Source organism: Trichoderma harzianum, assembly GCF_003025095.1.
Source record: "Trichoderma harzianum CBS 226.95 unplaced genomic scaffold M431scaffold_9, whole genome shotgun sequence".
Classification (NCBI taxonomy): domain Eukaryota; kingdom Fungi; phylum Ascomycota; class Sordariomycetes; order Hypocreales; family Hypocreaceae; genus Trichoderma; species Trichoderma harzianum.
The window spans coordinates 1,057,645-1,077,389 of NW_020209257.1; the positions used below are offsets into that span (position 1 = coordinate 1,057,645).

Here is a 19,745-nt window from a genome sequence, read left to right on the forward strand (position 1 = left end):
GGCCAAAGACACTACACTAAGAAAACAAAGAGCAACTAAAGCTACACCCCGTTCCCTTCCTCAAAATCTCCATCTAGCTACTGATGCAATTCGTTTAGCAGGACCAGTTCTCGGTGACACCACAAGCAAGGTGTTGAGATCCGACGGATCGGCAGTTGGCGTTGAAAGAGTTGTCGTTGTTAAACAGGGTCAAGCCAGCACCACCGCATCCCTTAATGTAGTAGGTAACACCGTTGGACAGAGTGAAACGGTTGTCGCAACCGTTGGTGACAGTGTGAGTGCACTCAGACTGGCCGCTGATCCAGGCAACTGTCAGGTGTTAGTAGGCTATATAGAAAACAGAGGGAAATTCAGGAAAGCTGCTTACTGGGAGTGCCGGCAGAGTCAGTGCCGAGGTTGACAGTGGCCAGGGCGCTCTGGGCCATGAAGCCGAAGAGGAGGGTGACGATAGCGGAGGTCTGCATATTGATTGATGTTGGAACCGAAAGGTTGGTGTTGAGGAGGTTGTTTGGAATATTTGTGTGTTGGAGTGAAGAAGTTGCTGGAGTGAAGAGGCTGTTGGAGTGAAGAAGTTGTTTGACTCGGGCGATGGACGAAGGTATTTATGCTTGTTGAGAGACAGCGGCCGGAGTCTTTAGGAAACGGAGAATTGCCTGAATCTTAGAGAAACAATGCATTCCCGTCCGATGATGCCGCGGAATGACCCCATCGCCGCTTACTGACTGATTATTGCATGATGGCAAAGCCAACCCAAGATCACCCTGCCCTGAAAAGATCCGTAGTACTTTGTCTATTTGCCCGACAATCAGATACTATCCCCGAAGCAGTATCAAAATGTCATCAACTGCAATTATACACAGACCTGGATGTAACCCTTGATCAGTAAGCTGACGATCTTTTGTAGGGGACCACTAGTTAGAAATATCGAATTGCCAAGTCTAAATTGCAATTTTCAATGTTATGTTAAGAATATTTCAGACACAGATCTCCAAATCCTATGCCGTGGAATAGGGAGATTTGGATTTTGACGGAGGCGAGCCCAGTGAATCACGATATAATTTAAACTTTACAAAGACCTTTACACGAGGTAGACGTTAATGTGCGCTAAAGGTAGACTGGGGTTGTTGGTGAATCCGAGGTTGTGGTTTGATCTTTGGTGGTAACGATACACCCGTGAAGCCAGGGCCTGTAGGAGTTTATTGCCAGATCGGGTATGCCTCACGTAGTAGTAAGCTCAGGCCGCTTCCAGTTGACGGGTAACTTGACTCGAACTTGGTCTTTATTGGCTACCGCAATCCCTCGGAAAATTGGACTATGCGTATCCCCAGAATTAATCCCGGTTTTGATCAGGAAAACACAGGGATCGGAAAAATAGATATATACTACATGGGGATAATAATAGTAATGTTACAACAAGCTTATGTAGCATGGTAGTATGTGCTTATTTTTTGGCTTCTTATGTGCTAATTATTTGTCTATATGGTATTTATTTGTCGATATGCTAACTACCTACCTATTTGTCGATCCTCGCTTACATGTATTTGACAAACCCCTTGGCAACCAGCTACATAGCATTGGGTATTGAAAACTCAACCCAACGGCCTGTTTTGATAGCCAGATTTAAAAGCTGTAGCTATGATGATTTCGAACAGCAAAAAAGTAAACTGTAAAAGACGTATGAGTTACTGGAGCTGCTATCCTAGCCCTGAAAGCATCAACTGACTGGTCCTCATCAGAGATCCATGGATATTACAGGTATCACATCGGGCCGTCGGGTCTTTAGATCAGCTAACAGAACGGAGTCCACCCGGGCCATCGAAGCCGGTCTCCGCCCATCAGCCCGGCAGTCATCAATACATGTATTTAACCCCTTTGTGCCTAACTAGCCTCAGTCTGGAAGGCCAAAAAAGACAAATACCGGCCGGTGGGCAATCAGGTATCGCACCACAATTACCACTCCTCCACCACTCTCCATCCCGGAGGTGTACGACGCTGGGGTCGGGGCCTTCAAGTTCATGGAACTGGCACGAGAGTCCGTACGAGACAAACCGGAGATAAGGGAGATTCTATTCTCATTAATGGCATTTAGGAAAGATCCGGATTCCTCATAGGGAGCCTATACGAGTGGGCCTTCATAGAATCAGCAGCAATCAGGCGCCGGGCCCGCAAGGAAACAGGTGGCCTCATAGCAGAAAGGTTATATATTGTATTCGTAGTATGCATGTATGTACAGTGCTTGTAATCTGTTCCTAAAGGATGGAGTAGCGCTTCATCTAATAGGCGACCCAAGTCACGACACACCCTACGCCATTCGACGTGGATAGCTTCGTCTGCGTCTTTGACGTGGTGGAATCGGCTGCCTTTGCGCAATCTGTGCAATCCGTATATCTCAAACATGATCTAGTGAGCATTTAAAACTCTTCCATGCGCCAATTGACGTATGACAGTTGCCCAGGCGCATCAAAACATAGAGATAGAGACTCGGATGGTCGAGGTGCGATGTTGAGCCCGGTGCCGGTAGAATCAACAGTCGTCTGGGTCGAGGGCCGTGGCGATTGAGGCTCGGGATCGTCTGTGACGCTCAGCGAAGGCCGTCCTTGTCCGTTCATGGACTTTCTAGGCATGGGTTCGGCCACTCGAATGGTCTTAGCTGGCGCTGTACTATTGGCGATATCTCTACCACACCACACGTGCTGTCCGACTTGTAGACTCGAGAAGAACTTGGGATCGCGATGAATCGTTATGAAGTATCCTGAAGCAAGGCCACGCTTGGATGCCAAGCATCCGCAACCATCGCCGTTAACGGCACTGATAGTCTTGCAGATGCCATCGGAATTCGCGGGAGGGAAGGGGTCGGCCAGCGTACCCGACGAGCAGCACATTTTTTGACCAGGCTCAAGCGTTTTGCAAAAATTGGCTTGTGGGTTGAACTTGGCCAAATCAGTCTGGCTAATTCCGGCCACGGCATCACAGTCATCTTTTGATACGATAGCCGTAGTTTTGTAGATTGCTCTGACGCTCAGCCATGACTTGCCTCAAACATGAGTTGGGATATTTGATCCTCCAAATACAGAGGTGCGGTTTGAGGAGCTGGTTTTCTGGAAACTCGCAGACCATCTTCCATCCAGTTTTTGTTAATGTTCGCCATGGAGACACATCACCCGTCCGCCCAGGCCTTAACGGCGTCTTTGACAGATGGTAGGTTTTCTGAGCTGCTCACAATGACTCCCACAGCATAGTCTGCCCCACTGCCGCTTTCATTGCAGAGCTGAGCAACAATAGTCTTAGAAGTATTCCGCCTGCTTTAAAAAGTTACTCAGAACTTCAGTAGCTAGGGCATGTTGCTCAACTTCGGTGCCGGAGAAAACGCCAATGACAGAAGACTGAGAGTAGCCAAAGATCAAGGTGTTGTCTGTACAAGAGGATGTAGCAGCGCCGAATTAATAATAAAGGACCGAATTTTCGGCTGATAGTACATCATTTGTAGCGAGGCTTTGTCCCGAATGCCTTGGCAGGAAGAAGAAAGATATACCTAATTGGCTTCAGGTGACGTCCGTTCTGCTGGCGCGCGTGCCATTCAGCAATGATCGCATCTCTAGCAGTGTTTGATCTGGTCAGGACGTTGGAGGTAGACCCAAAGTTATTTTGCGCAATAATATTATGTTAGACTAAGCGGTATAAGGAGGTAGTTACGCCTAGAAGATATATTTGACCAAATATAAGGAGTATATAAATTATTAATGAACCCTTATAAATTAGCATTAAATATATAAAAACATAAGTGTTTAACTTATTATTTAATTAATAAAAATATTATTATATTTTTTTTAATTTTTTTAAATTAAAATATTTATAATTAATTAAATACATAAATATTATTTTTAAAAATTTTAAACGTTAATATAACTTAATATATACTTTAATAAACATATATTATATAGTTCAAAGTTTTTTATTAATTTTTTTAATATAATTAATATTTAAAATATTTTTAATATATTAATACTATACTTCTAAATGTTTTTTTTAAATTATTAATTAAATAATATTAAAAATAATTATATTATAATATATTTATGATACTTTATATTTATTTTTCTCACTTATATATACTTAAAGTAGCTACTAGTTTTATTATTATAATAGTATTATATTTAAAAAAGAAAAGAAATAAAGGTTTAAAAAGAAATAAAGGAGAGGAATAGGTAATAGAAGCTTAGACCTTTTAGCTAAAGGTTAGGTAAGGTATTAAGCCTTCTTAGCCAATCAAATCCGCAGGCTATAATGTAACGTCGCCACCCCACCCTTATGTGACCCACACCGTCCTCCCTCACATGAGGTGTACTCGTAACAGGTACGTATTTTGGTGTGGGGTGTGGGGTGTGGGGTGCGGGGTGTGGGCATATAGCTAGATGATTAGCTGCAGCCTACCTAGTAAAATATCTGTACTGCTCTTTATGTATTATCGAAAGGTAATCTTCTCGGTGGTCGTACGACGAATGACCGAGCTCAGCATAAAGGTCGCCGCTCACCGCGGGGCATCCATTCTTTGCCCGTACTCTCATCTACCACTGGACTTCGCTCGTCATGCTCTCTTCCGACCTCACCCAGAGTGCTCTGGCACTCTGGCTGACGCCCGTCGTCCTCTATGTCGTGTACGCGTGGATCAAAGTCATCACCGGCGCCTTCTTTGGCCCTTTGAGCAAAATTCCCGGCCCCAAGCTCTGGGCCATCTCGCGCATTCCTCGTATGTACATGGAATGGCAGGGTGAGGAAGCGCATGGAGTCCTCGCGTTGCACAAGAAATACGGCCCGGTCGTGCGGCTGGCGCCCAACGAAGTGTCGTTTACTGGTGGTTTTCAGGATTGGGTAAGGCTCCGTGGGAAAACGTGCCCGTAGCTATTCCCCAGCCGCGCTGACATAACTGACTCCTTTGTCGTGCCCAACAGAAAGACATTTATGGCTACCGAAAGAACATGGGCCAAGAGAAGCATCCACATCGTTCGTCAGCGTCGTATTGGCCTCCGGCCAACGGAGCCCCGAGCATGATTCAGGCCATGCGCGACGAAGAACACGCGCGACTGCGCAAGAGTCTGGCCGTCTCGTTCAGTGAGAAGTCCATGAAGCAGATGGAACCACGCGTCAAGGGCTGGGCTCGGCTTCTGCAGACCAAGTTGGCTGAGCGCGGTGATGCTGCGGTGGATATGGTCGAGTTGTTTAGATGTGCAGTAAGTCCAACCATGTATTCCGTCTATCGCGATTTCTGATCTGCAGGTTATCAGAGGAGAGTTGAGAGCTGAACGCTGAATGGCACATTTGGTTCTGATTGACTAACGAGGCAGTAGACTTTCGATGCCATGGGTGACCTCGCGCTAGGGTAAGGTAAGGCTAAGATTCTAGAGATTGTTTGCCGCGCTAAAGTCTTCTCCTTCGACAGGGACGACCTGCAAATGCTGAGAAATGGCCGTCTCTCCGACTACGTCCATGCGGCTTTTAGTGGCATTCGAACCATCATCCGCCTCCGGGTCCTCTCCACGTACAATTCCTTCACCCGCTGGCTCGTTAAAGACTGTTTCTTACAAAGCGCATTCGTCCGGAAGGCCGCCATGGAAAATCTCCGCTACTCCGCAGACCGTATGGATCGTCGCCTGCAAGATCCAGCCCGAGACCCTCCCGATCTCTGGACAAAACCCCTGACTGGTATTGACGGCAAGATGTCCCTGGACGAGTATCACTCCACCGCACAGCTTCTCATGACTGCGGGCACCGACACTACGGCGATAGGCTTGACCGGCACGCTGTATTTTCTTCTTACCAACCCTGACTGCCTTGCTAAGGTCACCGACGAGGTTCGCTCCGCCTTCTCATCTATGGACGACGTAACCTACGAATCCCTCGCCCAACTGAAGTACTTGGACGCCACCCTGCAAGAAGGCCTGAGACTCTACCCACCGGTGCCTACCGGCGCACCCCGCGTCACTCCGTTCCCTGGATGGTCCATCGGCGGCTACTGGATCCCAGGCGGCGTGAACGTCCACGTGCCACACTATGCCACGTCTCGCTTTCCCGCCCACTTCACCAATCCCGACTCTTTCCACCCAGAGCGCTGGCTGGGCGACGAGAAATTCCAAAACGACCGGCTTGATGCCGTCCAGCCGTTCAACTACGGCCCTCAGAACTGCTTGGGTCAGGTACGACTCGCCCACGAACACGTTCACGCGAACCAAAATCTCGTCTTGCCGATGCTGACTGTGAACTAGGCTTTTGCTATGAACGAGATGCGTCTCTTCATGGCCGCTGTGTTGCTCCAATTCGATCTACAGTTGGGCGAGGACCACCGAGACTGGTTTGATCAACGAGTGTTCTCCATGTGGGAGACGAAGCCGTTGATGTGTGTCGCGACTAAGACGAGCTGAAGTCGATCCCGCTCGTTTCATGATCCTTGGAAGGTGGGAGTATAGACGGTGTTTCAACTTTCAACTCTCATTCCTCGTCAAGGCGACTACGCGAGACACTTCTGATCATGTAACTTAAAAGAACCCGGCGTCCACTAAACAGGCACATAACGCCATGGAGTAGGATAGTGGATTCTAGCACTCAAAAGATAAAAACCATACGTAGATGAGTAGATATTATCTGCTGTGCCTAGGTGCCCAGAAATCTAGAAGCCTGGAAGCCCCCAGGTCTATTGCAATAACCTTCTATTACAATAGTAAAGGACGTGCTGACCTACATCGTTATAACTCAGGTTTACTATAATTATATAACTTAATGGATCAGTCTTCTTAAAATGCTATAGGTTGGTCCCAACATTAGACTACTGGGTTTATATCTGGAGGTACCCACAGTCGAGTGTTGCAAGGTAATACAGTAAAGAGTAAGTGGCCAGAACTCTGCGACCACCTCACAGTGCGCTACCCTAAACTGCAAAAAACATACGCTTTTTGGAAATTAATAATTAATTTTACAAAAGTACTATAAAAATGAATCCAGATCTTCTTAAAGAAAAATATTTTTTACTTTTTATTTTCATATTTTATCTCATAATGCAGGCACTATAGTAGTATACATTAGATTAAACATAAAGTAGTTTTTTTTTTCTCTAGTAAAGACAGTGTAAATAATGTCTAACGCCATAATACACCCCCTCCCCCCCTTTACTATAACTATACTCTTAAATAACCTACATTATATAAAAGCTATGAAGAAAATATTTTAATATATAAAAATTTATATATATAAATTATTTATTTTTAAAAAGATATCATATTTTTAGGCTGGTTTAATGTATATTTGCGGATTTAAAAATATAGTGAAGTTTCAATTTCAGGTGGCGCACTGTAAAGTGGTCGCAGACCTTTGTCCACTAACTGTAGGGTGGTGCGGGGTAGTAGGCGGGGTAGTAGGCGGGGTAGCTCCAGGGGGGGCGTGCATTGAGCGAAGCCATGAACGCCGCCTTTTTCTTACTGCAGATCTACTAGTATCTGCGGATGGGAAACGCCGGGTTTTACGCCGAAGATGGGGAAATGAAGGCGCTATATAGGTGCAATAAGTAAGCAACAGGGTCGCGACTGCGTCTGTTCTTCCCTCGGGGATCTGCGTCCCGGAAGTCGCTCGTACGAGTATATTGATGTAATCATGTAATCTACCAATAGCGTCTGGACGGGTGTCCACACGGCCAATCGAAGTTGCGAAGTATGTAACCGCTCGACTAGGAAGGAGGTTCTAAGTTCATCGGGGTAGATATTTTGATAGGGGAATTTGATCGGGCTTGTGACCTGTAGCGGCTAGGATAGATGAATAAGCTGGACTCGGCCCGGCTTGGTGGTATAAAGGAAGAAGGATCCTGACGAAATGACCCCTAGCTGTGATGGCGGCGGAACGAGGCTACAGCAGCTAGATCAAATGGTTCCTTGAACTTGTTCTGGCGCCGTGGTCCTTATAGTGGCTAGACGAGCTAGGTAATGTGTTTAGGTGTTATTGGCCAGGTTCAAAGGTGCGCTCCCTAGCTGTCAACAAATTAACACCTACCTCTTTGAACTTATATACAACAGTCTATGGTAGGATAGTAACTATAAAAGAACAGTACTTAATACTTTATATATACTTCTATGAATTTCTACTGCTCTGCTTTATATATTTAGTAGATTTATTGTTTTACTATAATTAATATTAAAAGAGCTTTTATAACTTATATTATAAGTAAGTAAAGCTTACTACTAGGTAGTATCTTTAATAAAAGAAAAATACTTATATTATTACTAAGTATACTATAAAAGGCTAGATCAGAAGGCCATTCTTTCTGCTAGTCTCTGCTAAAGGTAGGTCGTTAGCCATCAGCAACCTCTTATATATACAACTGTCTCTCCCATCGGAAATCCTATTAGGCAAACCCTTCTATCGGACCTATCAACACATCCCCAACTCTCGTCCACCTTAAGCCATGTCCCACGACGGCGAGCCCGACCCGCAACCCCGGGAGCACTATCCCCTTAATCGCGACTTGCTCTCCTCCGCCCGCCTGCACCTCCAGCACACCGTCTTCGTCAACGGTCTGGGTTACCTGCTGCACCCGGCCGTCCCTATCGGCCCCGCCTCGCACGTGGCTGAAATCGCCACCGGCACCGGCATCTTCACCCTCGCACTCGCCGCGGCCCATCCCGAAGCCCGCGTCGAAGCCTCCGACATCTCCCTCGCCCAGGTACCCAACCGGCACTGGTGGCCCGCCAATGCGACCTTTGAGGTCCTCGACATCTTCCAGGACTTGCCGGACTCCCTGCTCGCGCGCTACGACGTCCTCTGCCTCCGTCACTTCGTCTCCCTGCAGCCCGGTGATCCGCGTCCGCTGATCGCCCGCTTGCTGTCCATGCTGCGGCCCGGGGGCTATCTGCACTGGCAGGAATGGGACCTGACCACCGCCGCCGTCTCCGCCCCGGACGGCACCTCAACCCCCAAGATGCAGGCGCTGATCGATTACATCAAAGATCCCGCCCGACACGTCGCCCGGGCCACCTGGGTTGGCGACTTGCATCAGAGGGTCGAGGCCGGCGAGGTGCCTGGCGTGGAGCTGGTCGCTTACGACCGCGTCCGCGCTGCTAAGCCCGAGGTCGTCGCTATGCAGCAGGAACTCATGGCGCTGGGCACCAAGGAGGTAGTCGCCAGTCTGCGGGCCCGCGAGGGCGAGGCAAGCGTCGAGGCCGCTAAGTTCGAGAAGATCGCGCACGACGCCGTCGACGAGTGTCTGAGCTTGGGGAGGGGCCCTGTGATCGATCAGGAGATGGTGACGTGGGTGCTGAGGAAGAAGTGAAGTGCATGCAAGAGATAGAATGTACAGCCCACAAGCATCTACTTTGTTAGGTAGTTTTGCAGTTCACTTGGTACGAGCAACGTAACCGGTAACAATCAGTAAAAGTACCTTTTCTATTTATTTTCATATATAACCTACTTTAGAGTCAAAAAGAAGATACTACCTTTTGAAAGGTTATAAAACCCAAATACTATACTATCCGAATATGTAGCAACTAGAAATGGACTTTGTTGCTGTTGAAAAGGTGTAATTAGGCGTTTTTTGCTATATTTACGAGATATAAGTTATCAGAAATAGTTGCTGATTAGGTATTTTCTTCAACTTCTCGTGGCACGCACGGGACTTATAGCACACATGTAAGGGTCACGTGTTGAATCCATTTCAAAGACATCATCTTGGTTTATATTATCTCTAAAGTACTCGTGAACTCGGGACTTATTTTAGTTGACTCATGCCGTCGGCAACTCGACCGCTTTGCTCGTCGATGCCACCTTCCTACACAGCTGAGCAAGACTCAACGAGCCCATGATTTCCAACACAGGCACATCCGCCTTGACCTTTCTCGCCATGAACGTCCTCAGTTCCAGCGCAACAAGCGAGTCAACGCCATTGGCACTGATGGTCCGCGTCGGATCCACATCCTCGACCGCAATCGAGAGCAAGGAAGACAACTTATCAATGACCGCTTCCGTCACAATCTGAGCCGCCTCATCCAGAGTCCGAGCCGCTCGAAGCCGCGCCTCAACGTCAGGTCCATCGCCGGTCGTCCCTGCGCCGTCTTGCTGCGTATTGAGCCGCCGCAGCTGCGTGAAGAGAGGGAAGTTCATGTAACTGAGCATCGGCACGCCTCGAGCACGATGCTTGTCCAACGGAGTCATGCCCGTAACGAGCTGTGCAGGCGACTGCAGAGCAGCGTTCATGCCGTACTCAATGAGCGTAAGCAACTCTTCTTCGCGCAGCACTTTCATCATACTGCCTAGGTATTTTGTCATGGCCAGGCGGTCCGCGTGATCGGCCACGTATCCGACGTCTAGCACTGCGCCAACGTCGATCGTCGTGGCCGGTAGACCTTGCTGCCGACGGAAGTGCGCCAGCGCGTCCTGGAAGGTGTTTCCAGCGGCGTAGTTGGCCTGAGCCCGGTTGCCGAGTACGCCCGTGGCCGAAGACAGCATGATGAAATGATCCAGATCCTGGGGCAGAAGTTCGTGTAGGTTCCACGAACCTTGAATCTTGGGTCTGATAGCCAGCTGGAATTCCTCGTGCGTCATGTTCTCGAGCATGACGTCCTTTAGCTTCATTGCTCCTTGGACGACGCCTTTTATAGGTGGGAGGGTCTTGCACTGTTCGAGAACGAGACGCAGCTGTTCCTTGTCGCTGACATCGCATGTGAAGATATGCACACGACATCCGTCTGCTTCGAGAGTCTCGCGCATCGTTGTGACGGCTGGAGTGATGCGGCCGCTGCTGGAAAGGAAGATCAAGTTTCGAGCGCCTCGCGAAGCCATCCATGCAGCAACGCTCCGTCCAATACCTCCAAGGCCGCCGCTGAGCACGTAGGATGCATCTGGACGAAAGCCAAGCGGCGCTGGTGACGGTGGAAGGAGTGGCAGAACGTCATCCTCCCGAGGCACCAGAACAATTTTGCCCATGCCCGTGCCGCCCTGGAGAATGCGAAGTGCATCCACCACCTGCGACATGGGCATAATCGTAGTTGGTGATGCAGGCAGTGCCACGCCCTCTTTCCACAGCCGCATCGTTTCCTCTGTCAGCATCTTGATGAGGAACGGTTTGTTCTTCATCATAGAAACGAGGTCGACACTCGCCATGGTCACGTTGCGCAAGTAGGGCCGAAGATCCACTTTGCCATTCATCATGGCGTCTTTCTTACCAATCTCAATGAAACGACCGAAGGGTGCCACCAGATCCCATGAGCGGCGCAGCGCCTCACCAGAGAGCGAATTCAAGACTACGTCAACGCCTCTGCCTTTTGTCATACGCAATATACCCTGGACGAATGTGAGGTCGCGACTTGAAAAGATGTGATCCTCTGGAATCCCGAACTCCTTCATTATCAACTGATTCTTTGTTAGCAAAAGGTGTAAAGAAAACTTCGACTGTCACGGCAACAAACTTACGTCTCGCTTCACGGCAGTCGATAGGGTTACATACACCTCGGCGCCAATATGTTGAGCGTAACGAATCGCAGCCTGGCCCACTCCACCGGCAGCAGCATGGATAAGAATGGTTTCGCCGGCCATCAAGCGACCCGTCTCCCGTAGGCTGTAAATGACTGTGGCATAGACAACAGGCAAGCCGGCAGCCATCTCGAGACTGAGTCCATCGGGGACTTTGGCGACTGTCGATTGATCCAAACGACCATACGTGTGCATGCACCCGACATGGTCCAGGCCACAGATGTAGACAACCCTGTCGCCAGGAGCGAAGTCGACTACTTTGGGGCCCACGCGAGAGATGATGCCAGCTGCTTCACTGCCCATCGAGTACGCCGTATGCTCCCCCATGGCAATCATGAGATCGCGAAAGTTGAGGCCAACAGCTCGTATCTCGATTTCTACTTCTGTATCGGAGAGTGGCTGATTGTACGTCTCGTCGGTCACCCACTCAAGTTTTTCTAGCAGACCTGGAACAGTTGTCGTGAGCTTGATGGGCCTGCCAGCATCCTTGGCCAGCGTTGGGACTGCTTCTGAGCGGTACAGAGTCGTTTGCAAGTATTCATCTGCACGAATGGCCTCGCGGAGCCGACTCGTCCAGATCCGGCCATCTTGAAGCATGAACTCGCCATTCATGTTCTCAACTGGGAGAGTGAGCGAGAACTGCGCCTCACACAGCCTTCGAATCGACGCACTCAGCGAGGTATTTTCAGGTCGAGGCTCAGAGATTTTCAGCGTGACCAGGTTGGAATCGTCCAAGTCACGTTCCCATCTGGTTGTACGCATCAGGCCGGTTATGGCTCCGTACTGGGGGCAGAAAAGCTCATCTCCAGTTACCCACAAGATGCTTTTAGCCTCGATCAGCATTTTCCGGACACCCTCGTACTCGGCCTGGGGCAGATCTGCAATCACAGGACGTTCAAGTTCTGCTAGAACGATGCAGAGACTTTGGCTATACTCGATCCCTTCCAACTCTAGCAAGGATACGATGCTGATGTTCTGGAACCGGAGATTCTCGGTCAACTTGTCTTTGATGTCCTGCAACAAGTTTTGAGTCCTGCTTCGCTCGGAGCTAGGGAGTGTGACGAGCACAACGTTCTTCCACATGGGACCGGGCTCGTTGGCGTCTGCAGAAGCGTTCTGGGCCACGAAAAGACTCTGGCTATGGAGCTCTTCATTGTGGCTATCGGGAAGTTCGAAGCGCGCTCCCGTAAAACCAGCAGCCTCGAGAACTTCATTCCACTGCTTGGATGAGACCCATGGCATCCATTGACGCATGGATTCAGTGCCATTCCACCACCCTGACAGCTGGCCAAATGATAGCCCGGACCAGTAGTAATCCTGCCTTCTACCTTCTTGTAGAAGCAGGCGGCCCCCGGGCTTCAGCAACTGGCGAATATTACTCAGTGTTTTGGTGAGGTTGGTGGTGGTATGGATGACATTCTGAGCTACAATCAAATCATAGCTCCCGACTTCGAAGCTCTCTTGCTTGGCGATGTCTTGTTCTGCGTCCAGAACTCGGTACTCCATGATGTTCGTGTATGGCTGGAATTTCTGCCTCGCTTGTTCGAAAAAGGCGGCCGAAATATCAGTGTACATGTAATGTGACACGCTGCTAGCAATGGACACCCCATCATCTGCGATGGGAGCAAGGGCATCGAGTACTTGCGCAGTGGACGAGCCAGTGCCGGCACCCACCTCGAGCACGCGTAAATTGGCCTTATTCTTGGCGAATATGTTCAGATAGGCCTTCTGTTGCGCTGGTAGGTCGTTCAAGGTCGCAGTTCGTCTGTAGACTCGATCGAGTATGTCATCCTTACCGAACATGAGCTGCAGTGGGTCTGTCTCGCCTCTTAAGACGGGCACGATGTTGCTGCCCATTCGTTCTGCCAACTCACCGAACGAAGTGTCCGAAGCAACCTGTTTGTATAGCTCCACCTTCGCAGCGTGGTCATGTTTGAGTCGCTCAATCTCAGAGGCTTGGATACCTGTCACCTTGCCGAGCTGGAGATCACTCTCGACGTGCTTCATCCACTCGAAATACCGACAGAGATGACCTTGAGTAGCGGCCGGCATCTTGCCATCTAGTTCCTCCAGTGCGTCCAGGACAAGAAGTACCGAGGCCAGCTGCATGCGAGATTCGATCTCGATTGCAGCTTGCTCCGAGTCCAAATCACGCTTGGGCATCTCAGCGAACGAAGCGACGTCGCCTCCTTCGAGATACATATCCACGTGAGGAACCCATTCAATCTCGTGGCATAGCTTTTCTGCGCCGAGCGAGCTCTGTGCGGCGGAATCCAGGGGGCTTGCCTCAATTCCACTCCAGGAGATACGGGGTTCTTGAGTGGGACCATCCCAGACGACAACATCTGTCGAGAACTTCTCAAACGCAATCTTGCGTGTCTGGCTGTGAGCACGATAGACATGACCAGGCTCAGAGTTCAGTGCCGCAGAAATCCAAATGTCTTTGATGAACCGCGGCACCATGGCCACTTCGAGTTTGCTCTTTCCTGTGGCGTCCATGATCGCGGCCAGCGCAAAGTGCATCAAGCTGTCCATGCAAGCTGGATGCATCATGTGCGGAGATACCATGCCCTTGGGCATAACACTTGCAACGTCAGGAACGGTGACTGTGCCCATGGTCTGGCCACCATGGTCAAAGGTACCCCGGACAGCCGAGCAGTTCTGGAACAGCGGTCCAAAATTCAGCCCGATTCTTGCCATCCGCTCATAGGCCTTGGAAAAGTCCCAGGGAGATTGACACTGCTCTTCTGCAGCAGTGAAAGCGGCGCGCCAGCGTTCTGTGTCGAGTCGGGCTTCTCGTCCCTCGTCGACCGGGTTGGGGGCAGATGTCTCATAATCCACGGCAACGTATCCTGTGCAGTGTTCGATCCAGTCGCTCGCGGTTGGGTTATAGGACACTACTGAAAACCGACGCCAATGAGCCGAAGTGCCGACACTGGACTCATCAACTGGCTTGAAATTCAACATTACTTCGATTCCTTCTTTCGTGTCGGGTACGATCAATGCACGTTTCATATTAACATCTCGAAGCCGGAAGCCGCTCAATTGTGCATTTGGATCAGCCAGCTGTCTGGCTGCTTCGATTACCGCAATTACGTAGCCTACGCCAGGCAAGATGATGTTATCAGTAACGATGTGATCTCGTAGCCATGGCTGCTCAGAGATTCGCAGAAAGTTACGGAATCGAGGAGCCGTCGCGTCCCAGTCGGGTACTGGAGCACCGAATAGGTCATGTCTGATCTCTTTGCGGAGGCGATAGTTCCGGCTTAAGCGACTCTCCCACCAAAACTTGTTGGAATGGTTGAACTGGTATCCAGGAAGTTCAGGAAGTATACGCAATGGGCGAGACCCTTTTCCACCAGTCGTATCAGCGCTGCTATTCACGTCGTCAACGTTGATCGGATACCCGCGGGCATAAAGGTAGCCTATAGCGTTCAGGATTATGTCTGCCCCAGGGGCATCGCGTTTCAATGCCGGGAGGAATGCTACTGCAACGCCCTCGGCATGAGCTGCGAGCACATCTCTTATGGCGCCTTGCAATGCTCCATGAGGGCCAAGCTCAATCAAAACATCCGCAAAGACGTTGGCTCCAGCAGCATCTGCACGGAGGGTGGCCTGTGTTTGGGTTGTGCGGCTAAAGCAGAGGCCTGCCAGGGCATCGGAGAAACGCACTGGATTTAGGAGATTCTTGGTCCAATAGTCAATGGAGAGACAACCGCCTTCGACTGCTTCCCCCGTGACGCTCGAGAACATGACCACAGGTGGCTGAGGCGGCTCACTCGGCGCGTGGAGCGTACCCACCAGACGGACGTATTCGTCTGCGAATTCCTGCATATGCGCAGAGTGATAGGCATTTGGGACCTTGAGCCTCCTCGCGAAGAGCCCGTCAGCCTCCAAGACTTGTTGCAGAGCTTCGACTTTATGCACATCACCCGAGACGGTGCTGCTGCGAGGACTGTTGAGACATGCCACAACCAATTCGCCAGAGAGTTGGGCATGAATTCGGTCAAGATAAGGGGCGAGCGCTTCTGGACCCAACCCGACAGCAAGCATAGCGCCTTTGGTCTCGGCCGTCTGCCTCCCGGTGACTAGTCCACGGAAATAAGACGCTCGCCAGGCCGACTCGCGAGTTAGAAGGCCAGCGCAGTAAGCAGCAGCAATCTCGCCGGAGGAATGGCCCACGACACGACTGGGCTTGATATTCCACGACTGCAACAAATCCACAAGCGCAACTTGAAGGGCAGTGCACGCCGGCTGAGCCAAGGCTGCTTGATCAAGACGACTATGTTCTTTGTCTTTGGCGAGCTCGTCGAGGAGATCCCAGGGGCAGCCACATTCGGTCTGCAAATAAGCTCTGCACGCAGCCAGACTCTCACGGAACACCGGGTAGCAGAGTAGCTCACGTCCCATGCCATACCACTGTGCTCCCTGACCCGTGAACACAAAGGCTACGTTGACAGTGGTGCGAGCCCGCAGCGGTTTGGGCAAGGGCGAAGCCAGACGTGTCTCGAGATCGACCAGCGACCTTGCTAATGCGTAACTCCGCCAGGCCAGCTTCGAGCGCCGACTCATTGTATGGGCAAGATCTTTCAGATAGGTTAAACTTTCGGAGTTGGATATCAATTCAGGCCTGGCATGGAGGAATTCTGCATGTGTTTTTGCTGCGCGACTGCAGCCTTCTTCATCGAAAGCAGAAAAGGGAATGAGCTTTGGTGGAGACTCGATTTGATCGAAAGCCTTCCAGTCTCCGGCAAGCTCAATTGTGTGTCGATTACCCAAGCCATTGGTAGGCTGAGGTTGGATCCCATTGGCAAAGCTATCCACTGTTTCTCTATTTGAAGCGTGGACGGCATTGCTAACGAGATCGAGATCTGCCTTGGTCGGAGGCAAAGGTCGTGTATAATGATTCGCGGTCAACCCTCGCTCCTGGAGATAGTGAAAAGCATCATCGAGAACAACATGGCCGTTTGTACCGCCGACTCCAAAGGAATTGACAGAGATCCTGCGCAAGCCGGTCGTGGGCCAAGGCGTTGGTTCAAGAGGGAATTGAAGCCGCCATTTTGCTGCCGGGATCTTCGGATTGACTTTCTCGAAATTGACGTTTGGGGGGATGATTCCATTCTCAAGGACAAGAACAGACTTGATGATGCTACTCGTCTTTTAGCGGTCTTCCAACAGTCATTCAATACACAGATGATAAACTTACGCTGCAGCGCCTGCCGCGCCCTCCAAATGACCAAGGCCGGACTTACAAGCCCCAATATACAGCGGAGGGAGATTCCTTGGCCGAGCTGAGAAGGCTCTCGCAATTCCATTGGCTTCGATCGGGTCACCCGCCGCGGTGCCAGTCCCGTGAGCCTCGACCATGGCCGTATCGTCGACACTCAAGCCTGCCCTTGCATAGACCGTCCTAATGAGCCTTTCCTGCGCTAGACTATCCGGGTTGGTCAATCCAGGAGTTCGGCCGTCCGAGTTCACACCAGTGCCCCGAATGACGGCTCTTATAGAGTTGCCATCTCGAATGGCATCACTCAAACGCTTTACAATGATCGTCCCGACTCCCTCGCCACGAGCGTAGCCATTGGCACGGTGATCGAAGCTAAAGCACCGCCCGTCTTGCGATAGGAATCCTTGATAAGACATGGAGGCCACATCGTTGGGGTAAGCCAAGACCGTGACTCCGCTGGATACGGCCATGTCGGTCTCGCCACTAAGTAGACTCTGGCACGCCTGATGAAGTGTCACTACGGAGCTGCTACAGGCAGTATCAATGGTCATGCTTGGACCTTTGAAATCGAAAAACCAAGAAACTCGGTTGCTGAGGACGGAGTTGGTCAATCCGGTTGCACGATATCGCAAAGGGCTCTCTGGATCCGCATTTATGATGGAGAGATAGTCGTGATTGAAGCCCGACACATACACGGACGTGTTGGATCCAGTGGCTTTTGAGAGTGGGATTCCTGCATTCTCTAGAGCATGGTAGACGTTCTCCAACACCAGACGTTGCTGCGGGTCCATGCAAATGGCTTCACCTTTGGTGATGCCGAAAAAGGGTGCATCGAAATATTCGGGCGGCTCGGCCAAGAAATGTGCCCCTTTGACTGAGTGTGTTCCGACTCGCTCATTGTCGGGATGATAGTGGCCGGCTCCGAAGCGATCTTCTGGCCATGGTGTATGTGCGCCTCGTCCTTGCAGGAGGAATTGCCAAAAGCCTTCGACGGTTGAGGCTTCTTGTGGAAGCTTGCAAGCAATGCCAACGATGGCGATGGCCTCATCAGGCCCATGATTCGAGATGCTTCCCATGGCAAGACACAAGACTCATAAGCCAAGGGAGAAGCTGCGGGTTGGAGAGGAGGAGGAGAAGAAAATCGAGGATCACATGCACGGGAAAAGGGTTGCAGTGCACTCCAGGAGATGCGACACGACAAGAAGGAAAGATGTTTGCCTAAAGCGAACGTTTATGGTCGCATTCAACAGACACGGGCAGCGAGAATCCATATACGAGTAGGTACCTGCCGCTCAGCGTCAAGTTTACGTCTATCTATCGATAGTCGGCGACCCCCGCAAGGATTGCCTGCAAGCGGACTGTGATTCCAAGATGGGTCCTCTTTTAGCTATTATAGCGTCGGAGTGTTCATCCTGCTCATCCAAGCGTCTACCTTGTCCGAAAGAGTGTCCGAAAGGATGCCGTGATTAGACGGAAGACAGAGTCGCATTTCTCCGCATGCACTGATTAGTATTGATGGGGGGCTCTTGCTAAGGGCCCTTGCTAAGGGCCCTTCTGTCTATAATGACTAGGATTATGCAGTGTTAGCTCTGTAGTGAAGTACTAGTAGGTAATAATAAGATTTTAAGTAAGTATATACGAGTAAGTAAATAACATATATATAACGAGTTGGAGAACGGCACCACCAAAACGGGCGCAAAAGGCATCTTCAGCAAGGTCGTAGTAGGTTCTAGTCCTACACACAGGGGTTAGCCGGGGCGGCAACAGCACGATTAGTCACAGCCAGACTGGCAGCAGCCACCTAACGGGCCGAAGCGATGGCTGCGGGGAGAAGAAGCTAGGGGGTTAGCTAAACACCGGACTTGAGGCCAAAGCAGCTGTTCCCCGCTATTGCACGGCGTATCATCGGGGTGATCCTCTTGCATTAGCTTTCCAAAGGTTATGTTCCACATACGGGGCGATTCTCTTAGCTATTTGATATGTTCCACACACGCCCCGGCAGCGCTTTACCTATCCGCAAGTTAAGCCTATGGGGGCGTAGACTCAAGCACTGATCAAACGGCTGAATTTTATCTATTGGGGCAGTACTTTTCTGCTATTGGGGTATTGGAAGTACTTTGAAAAAGTCAAGAAAAACTATCTTTTATTATAAATAAAAAGAGCCTTAGAAAAGATATAAAAATAGTTTTAAAAAAAATTCATAAATTATTTGAAAGCTGAATTTATGTAGTATAAATTTTTTATTTTTTTTCTTTGTTTATTTATAAAAATATTACTATAAGAAACTATAGTAATTTAATTTTAATTTTTTTTTATTAAATAAATAAAAACTAAGTAACTTTTTATATAAAAATAATATTTATTTATATAAATTATTATAATTTTCTTAGTGTACTTCTTTTTATTAGATAATAAACTAAAAAATTTTATATTAATTTATATTTAGATTTTCTAGCTTATTATTGTATAAAAAATAAAATTTAAGGAAAAATATTAAACTTTATTATATAAATTATACCCATATATTTTTGTTTTATCATTACAATTTTTTCTTATATTTTTAAAAGCCTAATGAAAACGTAGGAAGTTTTAGATTTAAGAGACCCACCGTCCTATGGGGTAGATACCACCCCAATAGCAAAAGAATACCCGCCCCAATAGCAAAAAGAATACCGCCCCAATAGCAAAAGAATACCGCCCCAATAGCAATACTCGAATTTTAACTTCATATGACCTGCGGCCCCTGCACCTGCCGCAATAGGAAGTAAGCTGATCTTTCCACTTGCTAGCTTTACGAGTTGCTTTTTTTTAGATTACTAGGCCAGCCCCTTTGGATACTATGTCGTATAACCCCGCACGATTAGTTAGGCGTGGGGGTCGGGCCCAGGAACGGATTTTGCGGGGTAATACAGTTCCCCACGAACGGTCCGACTCCGAAGCTGCGGGTGGTCAGCACGATACAGCACTCCACCTCTCCGGATCCTTCCAGCTCGCATGTTGGAGGGGCACTCTACAA

General features: G+C 49.5%; 5 protein-coding genes across 5 annotated transcripts; 2 read left to right on the forward strand and 3 right to left on the reverse strand.

The window, feature by feature from the left end:
- Nucleotides 1-94: 94 nt before the first annotated feature.
- On the reverse strand, nucleotides 95-464 carry M431DRAFT_89933 (hypothetical protein; the record flags this gene model as incomplete). The annotated part of the gene is made up of 2 exons (XM_024924085.1): nucleotides 95-309; nucleotides 368-464. 2 exons carry the CDS (start codon nucleotides 462-464, stop codon nucleotides 95-97), a joined length of 312 nt encoding a protein of 103 aa, XP_024772537.1.
- A 1,767-nt stretch (nucleotides 465-2,231) lies between these two features.
- M431DRAFT_557425 (hypothetical protein) lies at nucleotides 2,232-2,882 on the reverse strand (the record flags this gene model as incomplete). The annotated part of the gene is made up of 1 exon (XM_024921472.1): nucleotides 2,232-2,882. One exon carries the CDS (start codon nucleotides 2,880-2,882, stop codon nucleotides 2,412-2,414), a length of 471 nt encoding a protein of 156 aa, XP_024772538.1. The 3' UTR covers nucleotides 2,232-2,411.
- Nucleotides 2,883-4,480: 1,598 nt separating this feature from the next.
- Nucleotides 4,481-6,748, forward strand: M431DRAFT_521979 (hypothetical protein). Its single transcript, XM_024920488.1, has 5 exons — nucleotides 4,481-4,869; nucleotides 4,950-5,228; nucleotides 5,346-5,377; nucleotides 5,438-6,191; nucleotides 6,261-6,748. The coding sequence occupies exons 1-5, from the start codon at nucleotides 4,588-4,590 to the stop codon at nucleotides 6,414-6,416; spliced, it is 1,503 nt and encodes a 500-aa protein (XP_024772539.1). The 5' UTR covers nucleotides 4,481-4,587; the 3' UTR covers nucleotides 6,417-6,748.
- Nucleotides 6,749-8,322: 1,574 nt separating this feature from the next.
- M431DRAFT_510130 (hypothetical protein) lies at nucleotides 8,323-9,582 on the forward strand. Its single transcript, XM_024919414.1, has one exon. It carries the CDS (start codon nucleotides 8,444-8,446, stop codon nucleotides 9,305-9,307), a length of 864 nt encoding a protein of 287 aa, XP_024772540.1. The 5' UTR covers nucleotides 8,323-8,443; the 3' UTR covers nucleotides 9,308-9,582.
- Nucleotides 9,583-9,694: 112 nt separating this feature from the next.
- Nucleotides 9,695-17,805, reverse strand: M431DRAFT_120155 (hypothetical protein; the record flags this gene model as incomplete). The annotated part of the gene is made up of 3 exons (XM_024912089.1): nucleotides 9,695-11,382; nucleotides 11,443-16,651; nucleotides 16,709-17,805. The coding sequence occupies 3 exons, from the start codon at nucleotides 17,803-17,805 to the stop codon at nucleotides 9,757-9,759; spliced, it is 7,932 nt and encodes a 2,643-aa protein (XP_024772541.1). The 3' UTR covers nucleotides 9,695-9,756.
- Nucleotides 17,806-19,745: the final 1,940 nt, after the last annotated feature.